Here is an 18533-nt window from a genome sequence, read left to right as displayed (position 1 = left end):
ACAAATACAATTTTGAGGGCAAAATACATATACACATACACACATGATCCCTTTTCCGACCACCAGTTTATTGATAAGAGGGCATGTCAAGGACGCCGGAGGCCTATGTGGAAATTAAAAAATAGCCCAGAGTTGATCACATGCAGAGAGAGAGGGTGCTGTTCGTTATTCCGAAGGTTCGTTATTCCGAAGGGTCGTTAATCCGAAACACGCAAATTCCCTACACTTACAGGTTCGTTAATCCGAAAATGAAAAAGGGTTCGTTAATCCGAGAATTTGTGGCGTTATTCCGAAGGTTCGTTCATTCCGAAGATTGGTTAATCCGAAAATGAAATTCGGAACAATGAACCTTCGGAATGACGAATCTTAGGAATAAAGAGCCTTCGGAATAAGAAACCTTCGGAATAACGAGCTGTAACCGAGAGAGAGACGACCTAACGAGACGATGTGTTAAGAGTAAGGTACAGTGTATGTTTCTAGTATTCCCAAGGGTACAGCTAATAACTGTGAGGGTGGTATGTTTTTTTTTCTTTTCTTTTCGTTCATTCATTTCATTTCATTTTTCATTTCATTTATTTCATTTCCAACAACATTTTCATACACAAAATAACACAACATCAATATAATGTCGTAACAAAGAAAAATACGTGAAGTTAACAATACTACGCATGAAAAAAAGCAAGAGAATATTGAATTGAAACTAAAAATGCAGGAAATGGAGGAGACATGCTAAAAAGCTAAGCTTGTATTTTGCAGTCTCCTCGTGGACAAAAAAGACTAAATAACATCAAAAGGCAATTAGCTGGACATAAACGGTGCACAACACATACAGTCCTATACAAATAAACAAACAAACAAACAAACAAACAAACAGACGGACAAACAAACACAGGCAACCTCTCTTGTAAAGAGAAAGAGAGAGAAAAACAAAACAAATTCATTCATTCATTCATTCATTCGTCCATCCACTCATCCATTCATTCATTCGTTCATTCATTCATTCATTCATTCATTCGTTCGTTCGTTCGTTCGTTCATTCATTCATTCATTCATTCATTCATTCATTCATTCATTCATTCATTCATCTTTATTGGTCTATGTCAGACATAGAAATTTGGCTTCCATTGACATTAGATACATTGTATTGTACTAAAATAATCCTGACAATACAAACACATCTCGCATCACAATTACATAATTATGTCTATGACAGGTACAGTGAATACAAAGAACACCCTACAAATATAAAGTATGACACAATTACAGATATATAATTCTTTATAACCCTATATAACCCAAGCTACTTTGACCCTTCCCAAACCCCAAAATTTAATTTTTTTGTCTCGGAATGTCGGGAGGGGGGGGGGGGGGTACAACAATGCGGACATCGGTCATCAGTCATGAACATGTTACGTCACAGCGCGTCCAGTGTGCATCTCATCATGCGTTCGTGCAATGACCCGATGAGCAAGACATTCCCGTGGCGCACAGCTACTGTAGACATGGTGAGGTTACTCCCGTCCTCGCTGTACACTTCGTTTAGGGCGTAGTCCCGATAGGGGGCGTCCTTTGAGCCAAGTTTCACGCGAAGAACCTGTTAAAGAGTAATGGATTTAAACACCAATTAATTATATATTTGTTTGACAGATACTTTATTTTCTGCAAATCAATATACAAAAGTTACATAATCATGAACATGTGGGAAATATACAAAGTAAAGTTGAAACAGAGTCGTTTGACTTGCATAAACAACGATATAAAAGGAAGTTAATGATATAATATACAGTATGCATGTCTATGCAGCAGGGATTACAATAACAATTGCAGTTAAGAAGCGATTATGCAGAGGGCCGCCATTGTAAGCATTGCTTGAAAAGATGGCCTGCCCGAGGAAAAGGTAGGGACGTACTAGATTTGTAACAATACAAATTCTGCTGCGAAGATAGCAGGGGAAAATAAACTCTGATGGGTGATGGTGGTGAATGTGCGTGCAAGTGCTTGAAAGTGCACAAGGGCAGATAGGTTGGAATTTAGAATAATAGAATTAGTTTGCTGGAAGAGGGAACGATATGCGATGTTGCTATCGGGAGACCAACATTAGTCATATAAATTATTTGTTTTTAGTTCGTATTTGAAGTATACTGTAATAAAATGCGCTTCTTTAAGTTTGCTTTAAATGAAAACAAGGAGGCACACTGTCTCAACTCCTCAGGAAGAGTGTTCCATGTATCCGGACCGTGATGTCTGATCGACTTTTGAGCAAGTAAAAGCTTTGGATTACTTAAATGAAAATCATGGGAACGACGGGCAGGGTATGAGTGAATATGGTCATTGGTTACTAGGGCATTATGAAAAAATGGTAATACATTTCGAGTGTGTTTATACATAAATATGGCAGCTATACGTATAAATGTATATCATGGGCCTTTAGAGTTTTTAGGCCCTATATATATATTTTTTTTCTTTTTCTTCAACATGCAAGAGTTTTCTGTCTAGTTCATGATATTCCTTTTCCATTTCGAAAAAGACCATGGCATGATCGTTGCCTTTGTTGACGCCAATATCGTTCTCCAAATAGTTCAGAAGATGGATTGTGATCTACCCTCTTAAACGTGCATGTTGAATATTATACGCCGAATGCAAACTCGGTTGTCGCTAATTTCTCTCTCTCGAGTCTTTATGAAGTATCTGGTTGAATAAATCTATGTGATATTGTCTCTATTTCTCTTTATAAACATGTTTTTTTTTTATATAATGTACGTAGTTTGCTCGCGTGAGTATTGTTTTAAACATGTGTGCATGCGTTATTGTTCTTTTATTGAATAGCAATACTAAAGTCATACACATGCACACGCCCCTCCCATCTCTCTATACACTATATATATATCTATCTCTCCTTTCACATCCTCGAATCTCCACTATGGTAGAGCAATAGGAAATGAACGAGAGAGATCGCATCAGTACCTGAGAAGGTACCCGAATCTCAGAGTGGTCCATGTACGTCATAGCGGTGTGGCCCACCGGTATGCACCCAATCCAGAGATCACCGTCCGCGTTCACGTAAATGTTGTCCGGCAATGACCACAGATCTATGGACTGGATTGCCTGCATCGGAGGTAATTGAGTATATGAATATAAGAACGACCCAAGTCCAATTTTTTGCCAAATTCAGTTTGACATGGGAAATTGTAGCTTATGCATGGACTCATCTTGTGTATAAATGATAAATCCTAATTACCCCCGGAAGTGCCTGAAATAAATGAGTTAAATCTTATATGAATGTAAGAATGAAGGACTTGGGTCATTCTTACATTCATATTATAGCGCCCTCTCTCGTCCTTCCCTCATCTCTATAGCAGAATATCATGGATATGAATCAAAGAATGACCCAAGTCCATATGAATCAAAGAACGACCCAAGTCCACCACACAAAATGGCCTCTCCACAATTAATGTTAATGTTAATTGTCATAATAATATATGTTCTAATTTGCATATACAATGTTGCCTTCCCATCACAGTTAAATAGAATATTATTGGACAAACAAAAAAGATATGAATTTTTTTTTAGTTTAGTCGAAATGGTCTTCCATGGACTTGGGTCGTTCTTATATTCATATACTTAATTTTGAAACGTTGATGATGGAGGATGTTGGGAGTTGGCAATCAACTCAGCCTTCATCTAACACGCCGTGGAAGAAAGAAATATAATTTGACGAAGAATGTAATGGGCTTCCATTCTACGCAGGCCTGGTACAAAACCCACGAGGCCTCGAAAACAGCAATGCACCCGCGCAACAAAGATAAACTTGCTGATTGCTATTGGTAAACTCGAAAGCTTCGTACGTGCTCCTCGGTTGCTCATACGTCTTATCGATGCCATGTCAGCTTGATACAAACATGACATACGAGGTTTACATAAATCTCTATGGTTTTGTGAAAAAGTGCCTTCTCGTGCTCACGAATTGAACGATTTGAAAGGAATTTCCTTGCAGACCAAAACAAAAAAAAACAAAAAAAAACAAAAACAAAAAACAAAACAAAACAACAACAACAAACAAACAAACCTTGACTTACCTGGTTCTCTTTGAGACTGTTGTCCTCCTTATTTCTTTCGTATACTTGAACTTTCCTGTCAAACAGTAGATCGACGTAGAGATACCTGAGAAGAACAAAAATATTACAAGTGCTAAAAATCTTACTTGGCAAACTTTGAGTTGACAAATTGTCAACTCTGACCGTTTCATTTAATCTCTGCGATAGGAGACAGAGAAGTCCTTTCGTGAGATCACACTAATGAAAAGTTAGAGGCACAGAGACCCAGGACTCAAGAGGGCGCTGTTGCACGACGTGCTGATTGCTGCTATCCCCTGAAATGTCGTAGGTAACTGACGATCACAAGTATCATTTTACACGCAATTTGTCGCTGCTATTGATGGCAAGCAAACTTTGTCTTTGAAGAATTCGTATGTAGTAGGTGGTAGGTGGAACCAGCCGGGAGTAACATCCGAAACAACATACGAGCTATATGCTGACATTAAGCCGATCATTTTCAGCATTATACATCGTACGAATCCGTTTTACTCGTACGTTTGGAACATCATAGCTGCGTGGGCATTGGCCCATGCAACAGGGCAATCGCAAATCCTGTGTTCGTTTCCATTTACAGAAAAACTTGTTGATAAAGCTGCGTGGTAACAGCAGCTCGGTGTTTCCATAAACTCAGACAGCCGTATCTGTGGTAATATAAGATATATATCGAAAGACTCTGGCAGACCGGAATAAAAATAACGTTTCTTTATCTGAATATTTATCTCCAGTTATCACAGTATTGCGTGGTGTTATGGCGTACAAAACAAAATAATTATTACAATCATCATAATTATGCAGTTTACAAACATTTTATCAGTAAAATGTGAACACTTCTTGTCGTCCCAACATCAAATTTGATCCATGTTATAAAAGAAGACGAAGCACCTTGGGTGATCCGTAAGTTTAATACTACAGGTGGGACGTTACTTTGCTTCGGATTTAAATGAATGTTACATTCTATTTAGTTATATTTTGTAATTTGCAACATTAATCCAGACCTATAAAATGCTCGTGGAAAAAGCATTACTTTTTGCACAACGGACGCATGAAGAGTATTCACCTAGGGGCCAGCAGTCTACAAACTAGGCTTTTTAGCAGTCCCTTCCATTTCCGAATTTTTTCTCTGTTAGGATGGAGTTACAGTTTGCCCATGCATTTCTTTATGTGAAATTATGTTTTGTTTCATTGAAAAAAAAATTGACGTGCACTTAAATCTCATTTGAAGATGCACAAGTCACGTTTTTCTTTACTTTATTTCATATGCAAATGTCATATTCTATGCTTTCGTCGGAAATGAAATAGAATGAAATGTAATGAAATGGTGTCCTTCATGGGAACAAGAGCGTCATGACATGATAATTACGGTATATATCAAATATAACATAACAAATATTCATATGCACCTTCCGTCAGGAGACAGGTCAATTCCGTTCGGTTCAAGCAACTCCTCGGACACCTGTCGGCAGGAAGTGACGTCACAGAAGAGAACACAGCCGGTCTTGACCAGCAGGAAAACTTTGGCCAATCTCCAGATCTCATGCAAACTGTTCGCCTCATTCGTGACGTAAAACGAGTCTGGGCCTATCGCCACGAGATTATTCAAGCTGATTTTTTTCCCCCGAAAATGAAATGATGGAATATGAAAACAGTGCATGAATGCGGTAAATAAAATACGATTAAGAGACATTGTCTTGGTGTAGCGAATGTTGATCAAGTGCTTTTTTCAGCTAGTATTTAATATGTTCCTCTTTTTAGTACTACCATTCTTACAATAAACAACAAAATATGTTTTTTTTTTGTGTCTGAATGTAGTCATTTTTTTCAGGATACATGTGACTTAGAATTTATTGTCCTAACAGAAGGTTTGCCATTTTTATTCTTTATTTATCATCATTTATTTTTTCTTTTAAGATAGAGCAGACTATTTTGAGTTTAAATTTGATGCTTGCTAATAATGTTTACACGTCATCTAGTGTTGACCAGATTTAGCAATGATAGACGTGTCTTAGCCACGTAGCGTTACCATGGTTACCAATATTATAGTCAACAAAAAACATTGTGTTCTATAAGAGGAAACAAAAGAAGAAAAATTGATACTGATTAACGACGCTAATATAGCGGGAAAAAAATCCACATGATACAAAAATGACTCTACATCCAAAACCAACAAATAACTCCATATATGGACAGTGATGGATTTTTAAGTAAGATCAGATTCTGAAAGCGTAGACTTGAGGCTTTAAAATGGTATATTACTCATTTCAAATAGTCTCTCCTAACCTATCAAAAAGAAGATAGGTTTTGAAACGCTAACGAAGTGATTATCAGATTAAATTGAAATTAAGCATGCTCATTAAACATATTCCATCCATAATTAATACCAACATTCAAAGCAGTGACATTAATTTTCTTTCCAAAAGTTGTTAGAGTTGAAAATGAAGTGTGTGTGTGTGTGTGTGAAGGATTTTTAAAAAAGAATTATAAAGTTGTCTCTAAAACCTACCTATTATTATCACACTATTCTAAAATAAAGTTTAAGAAAAACTGTATAAAAACACATTTTCCAATGCGTTTTATGATCCTAAAATTTAGAATAATATGAAAGAAGAATGTCTCTTTCAGATGATATCATCTACAAGGTGAGCAGGACGTGCAACATTTTATTGGTTTTTGTGACGGTCACAAATGTCCTTTGCCCTCAAAGGATATCGTTGAGATGTTCGTCATTGTTATACTTTTTAAAGTAACTGCTTTTGATCAGCTATATCAACAAAGATATGCCAATTTTTCCTAGACATTCTTGTCAAAACAGCATGTAAATTTGGTAATGGAAAAAGTATCACTGAAAATAATTTTGCTTTACCATTTTTAACCAAGGTAATCAAGAACGATAATTATCAGCTATATCATTAGAGACATACCAGTTTTTCTAAGACATCCTTGTCGAAACAGCACGTAAATTTGGTAATGGAAAAAGTATCATTGTAAATCCTTTTTGCTTCACTATTTTTGACCAAGGTAATCAAGAACGATAACGATGTATGATTGATAACCAAAGAACATTACGTATGCTTCTTTTTTTCCAGGGACACGGAAAAACCTAATAGACAATGAAAATGACAATTCTTTCATTAAAACGAAAAAAAGAGAGGCTTTTTAAATCTCGACATATCCGAGAAGTACGGTTATGTCAAAGGCCTGCCTGACTCAACTGTCATTGTAAGGTTGTTTTGAAATACTAAAGTTATTTAAGATGGATAAAGTACAAGATCAACAATACGACGACGTTTCCGTGCAAAGGGTGAAGGTTTATCGGATCTCGACAGACATTACGCACACGGGTCCTTTTCCTGTGTACATATTACATCCATTGCTATAAGTGTATATGGATCCTAATAGATATCTGCTTTTATATACACTATACAATCAGTTATTCGTTTCTTTAATATAAAGAGTACTGACATGAATCCCTCTGCATACTTTTAAGTGAGGAAGGCTTTGGTCTCGTAAGGCTGTAAAGATTCACATTCACTTTCCCTTTTTTTTCTTGTTTTGGTTTAAGACTAGGGGGTATAGATCCTACAAATGTTGGTGTTCTTCTCGAGTTGTTTTCGTTGCAACTGATAGACAATTACCTTTCATCGACGTAAATAAGCGCCGATATTTTCAGTGCTTTAGGAGAAGCTATGATAACAAATCATGAGCTAAAATACTCGGATTTTACTCGAACCCAAGGATCTCCTGATTATGATAGACAAGTGCCTTATGCAATAGACTACCGAGCTTTCGCCCGACAACCACTGCTGGTTCTTATAGCAGCGAGTACTGCGTCTTTTATATATGGATAATTATTGCTTGATTATTCTTTTTATTGAGATTTATTCACAAAAACACTGCATGATGCTCGTGAAATATCTCTTTAAATCATGGCTACCACTAAAATACTAGACTTATCGGTTCTTATTTACGTCGATGAAGGGTAATTTCTCAATCAGCTGCAAAATGTGGATTATTGAATTATTACGGGATGGTAAAAATGACGATGTATCTTACAAAGAAAAGGAAAAAGAGCACTCCGTGATAACATTTTGTATCACAGACATAGGAAGGAATAATATCGACATTGAAAAGGGGCAGATGATTACAAAATATATATTTACAACACCGTATATGTATGAATTTCACCTTATCATTAGAGGATCTCGCCTGGACTTCACGAAAGACAACGACATCGAACTGCGATGGAATTCGAAGATGTCGACGGCATCGTACCCGACGAGGTGGTTGATGACAAATACAAATGTTTTGCCTATATATATCAGGAATAATGTGATAAACTTTGACATTTTCAAACTAACGCTAGAAAAGAATATAAAGGAATGAAAAGAAAATAATCCTACAGAACGAACACAAAAGTATACTACTGTTTTCATAGGAAAACACTTGATTTGGGCTAGATATTCATGTCAGCCATTAATCAATGATTCTACATTAACAAAAACCAGACACTACTTTTGTTTTCCATCTCACTCATACGAGTTTACAACAGGGCTGGCAAGTTACGATACTATAAATGTATGTATTTTGTATATATTCGAGTTAGGTGTTGTAAAAGAACGAAATTAGGAATTTGGCTTTCTGCTTCATTTCCCACGACACTTTCGTTTGTGACACTTTCTTTAAACAAGGGAAGCTGCAAAAACTCACCCGATTTCGAGTCTTCGTAAGCACTGATTCCGTGAGGATGTAGCCGAGTGGCGACATCGTAGTCGCCCTTAATCGACAGCTCTTTGGCCCCGTCGTCGTGACGGCTGATGTCGTAAGCGTACATGTGTCCGGCAGGTGCACCGTCAACGCGATCTTTTGGTAGCAGGCACCCCTATAAGATGGGAAAATGCGTGTTTCCTTTTGAAGTAGGGAAACACGGATCTATGCACCATAAACACAAAATAATTACTTATAATAATGTCCACCTTTATTTTCTCCTTGTCTGTTCTTTCTTTGTTTGTCTTTTTCACCCCTCCAGTTTGTATGGTGACCCATTTTCCACATCTCCTCTATTGTCCAAAGCTGTGTACTGGTTCCCCTTCTCTCTCTAAGCAAAGAATCGACAAATACATCTGTTATCGCAAACCTATATTGAATAGGAGTCCCATCCCACCATATATTCCCCCCCCCCCAATTCTAATGCCTTTCATTTCATGTCTTCAATGTTAGAATTAACTATACACAGCCCAGTCGCTGCAAAAACGCGACAGAAGCCGTGCGGTGTTGATTCTACAGTTGAATGTGTAACTTGATATTCAACTAGATGTCCAATTGTCACGTTTATAATGTTATGTAAATTTATGTTACCATGCAGAAACATTAAATCGAGTCATATCAAACCAATATTATCAATATTATTAGAATCGTTATTGTGACTAGTCTTACACAGGACAGGCAGTGGTGCATAATCTTCGTTGCTGCCCTACATGCCGATTTGCATAACGGACAGTACAGGCTGTATTAAAATAAGTAAGTAATTAAGAAATTAATTGATTAAGTAAGTAGTGTAAGTGAGTAAGTAAATAAATAAGTGAGAGAGTAAGTAAGTAAGTGAGAAGAAAATAATTGGAAAGGTTGCACTAAATTTGGTCATTGTTGTTTTAGTTTGGCCACTCTGCAGACACATTGATAAGTAAAGCAGCGGACAAGTCTAAGATTTTCTCCGAGATTTCAAAGTAAAGCCGGCACAACACTATTCATTACTTTGATACATAAATACACACACACATTGTTATACAAGCATGTACTTAAAGTGTTTTTAATATTAACTTACGGCTGATATAAGCACGATTCCATCCGACAAAACTTCTAAGTCTTCTGAGCCAACACCTGAAGTGAAAATAACATTAAAGAAAACGATTAAACGAACACAACAAATAAATTAAAAGAACAAGATAGACACTGAGTAACCCAATACGAAAACGTTTTGAATATTCTTTTGCGTAAATTTCTCTCCATGTTAGAGATTGGCAGGAGTAACATACGAAAAAAAAAGACGAAATAAAACACAGGCTTACAAACATATCTATTAGTTTCAATTTTATGCATGCCTTGACAATAAACTTTATATTATCTGAAGACAAAAATGCTCGTCAGCTCGGGTTAGGCTTTCTTCCGGCCATGAATAACAACCACAATCGCAGATTTTAAAATACTGAGGACAGATAAGCTTTTATCATATGGCGTGATTTATATTGGAATCATAAAACCAAGATGACTTTTTTTGGTGTATTTGTATGTTGTATTGATTTTTAGGATTACAGACAATACAAATTACACAGTAATTATGAAACCAAGATGACTTACTGATCCCTGGCACAAATTGACATCTTCCTGGGGCGTGATTGTAAATTGTCTTGTGGTATCCCATGATTTTCCTGCGGAAAAGAGTGAGGAAAAAGCGTCTTTGAGCCAAAGACGTTAGAAGGTGACCGTGAATGATATCAACTTCGAGTTTAACGTATTTATGAGACACGGGCGTGTGAGTGTGTCAGCTGTGTGTGTGTGTGTGTGTGTGTGTGTGAATCTGAGGATGTGCCAGTTTCCCGTTAAAGGACAAGTCCACCTTCATATACATAAGGATTGAGAGAGTGCAGCAATATTAGTAGAACACATCAGTGAAAGTTTGAGGAAAATTGGACAATCTGCATGTTCAAAAGTTATGAATATTTTAAGTATATGCACAGTCACTGCTGGAAGAGAAGACTGCTACTGTGTATGATGTCACATGCGTACAACTATATAAGGAAAATAAAATGAGAATTTCACAAAACTTTACCTTTTGAATAAAGTGCACGTTTCTTTGACTTGCTACTGATGTATGTTAAAGGTAATATTATTCCCCTGCCTTCTGAAAGAGAGAAGTCGAGTGTTCTTTTGTTATGCGAGAAAAATGGAAATATGTTGAATTTTCTTTATTCTTGCTTTATATCGTTGTACTCATGTGTCATCACAAGCTACAGTAGTCTTTTCATCCAGCCGTGACTGAGCAGAAGCTTCAAAAATTCATAACATTTTAACGGATTGTCCGATTTTGCTCAAACTCTCACTAATGTGTTCTACTAATATTGCTGCATTCACTCAACCCACATGTCTATGAAGGTGAAATTGTCCTTTAATAGATAGATCATAATGAACCCGTCCATTTGTGGGTCAGTGTTCATCAATTTTCTTAATGACTCAAGCGATTAAATTATGACGCTATAGTTTACCAACCAATCCCTCTGTTGGGAGAGGCATTCTCTGTTCACTAATTAAATCTTGATCATTTCTCGATTCTCTTTCGTCTCCCTTTAATATAAAGTCGTAGATTGCCATTTTCCCCCCAAGTATAGATACAATACAAATAATTGGCTGCTCATAAATACATTACATCAAAAACTATATGAATTGTCTCGTAAAGGAGCATAGTGGAATTTGTCATTCTACCAGCTCGAAGTGTGATTGTGATGAAACCTCTTCAAACTTGTTTATTTAATGTTATCAATAAAGGCAAATTGAACATGGTCAAAAATTACACTTTAATAAAGTGGGCTTGATGTATAATGTCCCAGATTCGACACATAGCCGACTCTGCGATAGTTTAAGGGCCTATATATAGTCAGAAAAAGAAGGAGAAGAAGAAAACAAAAACAAAAACAACGAGAACTTCTAAATTTAACGACAGTTAATAAGAAGTCGTTTCCTTCTTCCTCTTCTTGGCTTTCTCCTCCTCGTCATCATCACCATCATCATCATCTTCTTATTCTTATTCTTCTTCTTGTGTAGTCTGTGCCCTTCAACCTTGAAAATTCTCGCAGATTTGATTCCTTAACAGTTTCACAGAGGTTTTACTCTTTTGGCATACTGTATGTCACAGTTCAAAACTACGGAAAAAGGAAGGGAAAAATTCTCTGTTTCTAATACTCACACCAGGTTGAACACATAGCGAGTGGAAAAGGCAACAAGTAGAACGACAATGACCTTCACCCACATTATGTTACAACATAATTTGAAATTGTGCTGGTTTCCAAGCGAGTATACGTGCAGTTTGTACTATGGCGATGCTCCCGTACACACGTACACGCCAACCAAGGTCTGCAACGATAAATGCGGGTCACAACCGTTATGTTCTGCTGTAAGACAGCCCAGCACTATAGAATTAGAAGGCTCAGGCTTGTACTCTCTCGTTCCTGTTCCAGTACAGGCCAGGTACAACTAGGCAAAAAAAAAAAAAAAAAAAAAGAAATAGCAAAAAGTATCTCTGAAGCGAACTGGGGTTAAAGGCAAACGATACGTGAATAACGTTTCCTGCAAACATAGGGCCTAAAGATCGGAGAGCGACTGAGTGTAGGAGTCTATTATGTACATCTCATTGAAGGCCAGGTTCAGAACAAGTTCACGTATTTGACATGCCCTCTCCGCACTTCGCTTGTAATTTGAGCCAACAAAGAGCGATGATTTTCAACACGCCAACAAAACATTACAGCACGCTTTACAAATTGTGAAGAGTACAGTAAGGGTACCGGTTTTCGACACTTTAGCACATTTCCTTGTTTACCATCAATACTGTACCGTTTTACCTCGGAATTTCGATATGAAGTTGAGCTACAAAGGCCAATAATAATATGCCTTGAACGAATTCCAATTTGAATGCACTCGTGTTCAATTTTAGCGATTTCCGTCACGCCGTCGCTGGCATCAGATTTCGACACCCAGCATCATTTTTCGACACAACCACAGCGCGCATCACGCATAAATCACATGGCGCGTACAGTATGCGTACACTGCATTGTGGACGCAAACCAGCAAAGTACCGGCGCAAGAACTTGTTGTTTGCTCTATAACGTGTCTTATTATGGGAATGTCGAAATCTGGTGCCACATTCTCAAAGCCAACTCTTTCTACAAGTTTGCTCATTTATCACGAATTCAGCCTAAAGACGATTATGAAATCAAACATCAGGATTTGGCAAACAAACTGATACTAAAGTAAGATAACCGGCATGGGTGAATTTCATTTTACGGCGATGCATACAAAATGCGTCATATTGTTTGAACCCCTGAAAATGTCCGACATCAAAATTTCTGCTGACACTTTGTTGCTTTTCTCCTAAATATTCTACCGTCGGATTATGATGACAAGTGACAAACGGTGTTTATATAAGACTAGAAATGTGATTGATAACTTGGTTGATTGTGGAAGTCAGACGTTTGTATTGAGTATAAGATTTAATAAGAATTATCTGCTGGGTGTCGAAATCTGGGTCCTGTCGAAAACTGGTGCATTAACGGTACATGTCGATATCAAATTGCATTTACGACATTATCCTGTGTGTATGTGTGTTTGTGTGTGTGCATGTGGGTGGGTGTGCGTGGTTATCTATTCTACACTCCATGGGCCACAAAGAGCACTGTACGGCTGTTCCCGACGTCTGTTGCGGAGTGGAACGGCTCCCGATTCCGCCATGAAAGCCGCGACTCTCGCAAAACAGTTTGTACTCAACGTAGTGGGAAGCGTCGACGGTTGACTAATTATCATTTCTCAATGTTCCTTGTTCACTTTTTTAAAGAACTAGATTGGCTTGCATAAATTTCTCGTTGATATTACCATATTCTGCGTAGAGGGCTGCAATAAAACAGCGGATATCCATATTCACATTACTGACAACTTATATAGACCTTATGCATTGACTGGATGTCATCACTCGCTTGACAACCTCTCGCGACGCCATCTTAGAGGGCAAGCGAAGTCCTTGACAATGCACGCGTGCAGCTAGCTATGTGCTTTTCTTACGCGCGCTAGCGGCGATCGCCTCACTCGCCGCTAGTCCCCAGGCCAGTGGCAGTTTTTTTTTTTTACCATCAAACAAGTTTGACATGACATGACACATTATGCAGCAATATTTGGGTAATTTTCTCACATTGTGCGATCGAAATACTCACAGTAACTAGAGAATTCCTAGGTTATATCGCAGAAATTTCTATCCATAGCGCAACATCGCCGTTCGCTGGATGTATGTCGCCATTTTGAATTTCATTAGCCAATCACATGCGAGGTACGTGTTTCAGTAAAAAACACGTAGAAATCTACCTCGCATGTGATTGGCTAACGGAATCGTAGGTTGATGAGCTGTTACGACAGCTGGTAGTTCCATCTTTTTTCATGAAAATTGTGCCAAAATGTTGGATATATCATTAACCTGGTGAGTGCAATGCATACCTCAAATGTCGATTTTGCTATACAAGCTTAAATTTCCCGATCTAGGGCTGTGGATTACATGCAATAGAAAAGACAGTAAAAGAAACACCGATGTTGTGTGTAAATATACGGCACTGGGTAAGACCGTGTGACGTCATATGCATAAGGTCTATGCTCATGGTCGGACATCCGGGTATTTTGCGTGTCACGGGGTCATGGATAGCGTTGGAGTGAAAACAAACCATAGTCTATTGACCGATTCGGGTTCGTTGAGGGCAGCAGACATTTTACGGCACAGGGCGCAGCCATGGTGTGTATCAGCCGACCCCCCCCCCCCCCCCTGCTCTCCCCCACCCCCGGGCAACATGTTTATCACGCACTTGTAACAAAGGTTCGCGCACTAGCAAGCATTCGCGCACTCAGTACGAGACGCCCATTGGCTAAAGCAGTTTTTCATTCTGCGCGCGTGCTTCTTCTTCTTGCTTATGAGGCAGCAGCATCTAAGTAATGTCCTTCAGTTGTTGTAGCCAAATTACAGTCTGTGGAGTAGGGTGTGTCAGGTCCATGTTGTCAGGAGGTCGGAAATCAGGGCACTCACTCAAGATGTGTTGAGCAGTCTGTTCTGGTGCACCACACTGGCAAGCTGCTGACGGGCGTAGCCCCCAACGATGCATGGCTGCATTGAAACGCCCAACTCCCGTTCGAATCCGATTTAGAGACACCCACTCACTCCTTGGGAGGTTTGCTCCTGGGGGGACAGATGTATCGGGCGTGACAACGAGTTGGGCAGGTCGTTGGGTGTCAAGTTCCCAGCTTGTTCTCCATGTCTGACAGATGTCGAAGTCTGATCCTCTCAGCGTTGCTGCATGGCGGGAGAAAGGGCGGCGAGACTTCAGTCGCTGATGCCGCTGACCCAGAGTTACAGAGCCCTCAACTACGTCGTGGAGGAGGTCGTCCGGGCTGCTGGAGGCCTTGGTTACCAGCCTATGTGTGTGATGTTCTCGGCGCATGGGGGCAGGAGCGATGCCTGAGAGAACAGGTAGGAATTCTGTTGGTGTAGGCCGGAGACATCCTGTTATTAATCTCATGGTGTCATTCAGAACTGAGTCAAGTTTCTTGGTGTGAGAGCTCCTACACCACGCAGGGGAGGCGTATTCCGCGGCACTGTATACCAGTGCTAGCGCACTAGTGCGGAGAGTGGTTGCACTGGCACCCCATTTTGAGCCTGCAAGTCGGTGAAGGAGGTTGTTCCTTGAAGACACTTTTGCACTTATAGCCTTGAGTTGTTCCTTGTAGGTCAGCTGCCTTTCCAACTTCACTCCAAGGTAGGTTGGTGTAGCATTGTATGGAAGAGGTGTTCCATCAAGAATGACACTGAGTTGCCGATTAGCCTCCTTGGTGTTCAGGTGGAAGGCTGTTACCGTTGTCTTGGACATGCTAATCTTGAGTCTCCAGATCCTGAAGTACTTCGCGATTTGCGACATATCTGCAGTGAGGGTATTCTCTACATTTGACCAGGCTCTGTCAGAGTGAAGAAGGGCAAGGTCATCTGCATAGCCATACTGTCGTGAGGTTGTGAAGGGGATGTCACTGATGTATATGTTGAAGAGCAAGGGGGATAGTACAGAGCCTTGAGGAACTCCATTCCGCAGTTGGCGTGGTCTGCTGGACTGTCCATCACTAGTCTTCAGAACGAACCTCCTGTTGGCTAGAATGTTGCAGAGGAACCTCACCATGTGGTGATCAGGGATTGTCTTTAATAACTTCAGAGTCAGACCCTGGTGCCACACAGTGTCGTAGGCTGCAGTGAGGTCGACAAAGATGGCGCCAGCTTTGTGATTCTTCTCAAAGCTGTCTTCGATGTCATTGGTCAGCTTGACAATTTGGTGGACTGTACTCCGACCATGGCGGAAGCCCGCTTGTTCATCTGGTAATTGTGGGTCAATCACAGGTTCTATCCTCGCCAGAAGGAGACGTTCCAGAAGCTTGTAAGGGACGCACAGAAGGGAGATTGGTCTGTAGCTCTTGGGGTCATCAACTGGTTTGTTTGGTTTTGGGAGAGCAATTACAGTGGCTTTTCGCGCGTGCTAATGTAGGGAGAGGGGTGGGGGAGTGTGGAGGGGGGGTCGGATGATACACCCAGTATGGCTGCGCGCATGCCAAAAATACACTTGTAGCGCGTCACAGAATCGGTCAATAGTCGCGTGAGCCTGGAGTGGTATTCTGTACGTGTTTTCTGCCGGGGCGCCCCGCGAGCATAGCGCTAGCGCAGGCTGGTACTGCAGCTGTGCGGGCGGCAGGATTAGGCCCTAGGCCTACTCTAAATTAGACGCTACCCTAAGCACTACAGTACTAACGTTAGGCCTAATACTAGACCTACCTGAAGTTTCTATGAGGTACTAAGTAAGCGTAGATATCGGGGTAGGGCCTACTCAAAGAGGTTCTACTGCACATCTGGCCATTTTGTCGGTTCGTTGATCCAGAGTCCTGCCGCGATTTCATACGGGCACAGGTCCAGTCCGGCATGCCTTCCAGCTTGGCAAAATACCGGGACCGATCGATCGACAGGATCCAGATTTTTAGAATATTGCTGGCAAGACATGATGCATGTATCTCATGAATGATGGCACAAATGACAAAATGAATAATGAAAAACAGTCCCCATGTCTGCGTAGAGTTGCACATGAATTATACGCGTCGCACGTGCACAGCATGCAGTATGCGCATTAATATGCAGGCTTAGCGCTTGCAAGCTGTTTGTTTTCACTCCAGTCAACCGGAAGTGACGTGTAGCCGACCGCAAGAATTGTATGTGGTGCTGGAGGAACATTTATATGGCATCTTACAGGCTAGCTTTTACACGTAGTTGTATACAGAAATCGTCGTATGGTGTAGAGACTAAAGCTAGGATTTTGTCGTGTTTATTCTAAATAGATTGCACAGGAATTGTTTGGCAGAGTGTCTTAAAGGTATTAGCCCACATTTGCAAACCTGCAGCAATTGGTCTCATAGTTAGCATGGAGTTTGGGTATGATTGCAGTAACACCTGTGGAAACTTTCGTTCCAATTAGTCCATTACTTTCATAAAACTAAATGAAAATGCACCGTATGCATGCGTATAAAAACGCTCGCTAGGGCTCCGGTCCACGCACGTACTACATGCATGCGATACATGACATTATGTAAGTTAATGTACGTAGCTAGCCCGCGCTCGTAATTCGATTTTGGGTCGGGTTGACCCGGTTTGAAAATTGATTTTAAAACGATGATTTTCTCTCTTTTATCGAATGGTATAGACAAAGAGCAACAGGTGAGGTATGTTACTGTTATAACTTGTACTTAAAGTCATATTGGACCTGTTTTATGCAGTTTTGATTTTCGTGGGTTTGCAAATGTGGGCTAATACCTTTAAGTTGCTGTCTCATTTAATTCTGGATATTCATTCGTGCAAGATATTTTTGATTCAGAAAATGGGTGGATTTATTAATTTTTTTTTATAGATAATATTGAGATTAGCGTATGTTCGGATTTCTTTTTTATGACTTTTTCCCTGGAATTTATCTTGGCATTTCACTTATTCTATTCTGACCGTCTTTTCTACTCAGTGCAAGCCAACATGTGGAATCGCGCACTTAATAGTAGATAATCAATCATAGCGTACTATGTCAGACCAATAGATGTTTTCATTTTAAGTTTTCTGAAGCACAATTTGTGCTAGCGTTCATATGATTGTATTTGTATGTTTATTTAGATGTTTGATTTTTTTTTTTGGCTTGTTATGCATGGATATCGAATTCCAGTTTCATGAAAGTCAATCAGTACCAGTATGCGTGCGCAAGTGAGGCTGCAGTTCGTGTCTGAACTGGTACCTTTAAATACGTATAGATACTCGCATATAGCTACAATGTGAAAAAAGAACATTACAATCATGATACACGATGTTCTTTGTGTGTATTAAGCATCTGTTCTCGTCACCATCTCATGCTTTTCAGCATTGTCATTTCATGAGCTTGCTATTATTGCTATTTCCATACGCGGATACCAAGGTCATTTGTAACACATGTAATGCTGTCTATAGCTGTTCAGCATGGTTGCAAATCATGTGATTGAAATGCTGCAACCCATGCTGTTGGGGAAAATAGGTACCTGCAAAACATATCAACGTTACAGGCCAATGAGCATGTAAATCCTGGACTTGGTATCTCTAGCATTAGC

The 18533-nt window shown here is 39.6% G+C and overlaps 1 protein-coding gene across 1 annotated transcript; it reads right to left on the bottom strand.

Moving 5' to 3' along the window:
- Positions 1-1414: 1414 nt before the first annotated feature.
- LOC139738279 (serum paraoxonase/arylesterase 2-like) lies at positions 1415-12274 on the bottom strand. Its single transcript, XM_071648925.1, has 9 exons — positions 12049-12274; positions 10446-10516; positions 9913-9968; positions 8799-8970; positions 8277-8400; positions 5495-5695; positions 4077-4161; positions 2965-3105; positions 1415-1594 (listed from the first exon to the last, which is right to left on the bottom strand). Exons 1-9 carry the CDS (start codon positions 12111-12113, stop codon positions 1415-1417), a joined length of 1095 nt encoding a protein of 364 aa, XP_071505026.1. The 5' UTR covers positions 12114-12274.
- Between the last annotated feature and the right edge of the window lie 6259 nt (positions 12275-18533).

The sequence above is a fragment of the Diadema antillarum genome, unplaced genomic scaffold (genome assembly GCF_040938485.1).
Source record: "Diadema antillarum isolate AM-2024a unplaced genomic scaffold, OU_Dant_1.0 seq00000732_RagTag, whole genome shotgun sequence".
In the NCBI taxonomy this organism is placed as follows: Eukaryota; Metazoa; Echinodermata; class Echinoidea; order Diadematoida; family Diadematidae; genus Diadema; species Diadema antillarum.
This window is presented reverse-complemented; position numbering and strand designations above follow the sequence as displayed.

Coding starts and splice junctions, on each gene's coding strand:
- LOC139738279 (XM_071648925.1), bottom strand. CDS start 12,113: ATGTGGGTGAAGGTCATTGTCGTTCTACTTGTTGCCTTTTCCACTCGC. Junction 9,969..10,445: donor TCAATTTGTGCCAGGGATCA/GTAAGTCATCTT, acceptor TTTTCACTTCAG/GTGTTGGCTCAGAAGACTTA. Junction 5,696..8,276: donor CGAGATCCTCTAATGATAAG/GTGAAATTCATA, acceptor GAAAAAAATCAG/CTTGAATAATCTCGTGGCGA.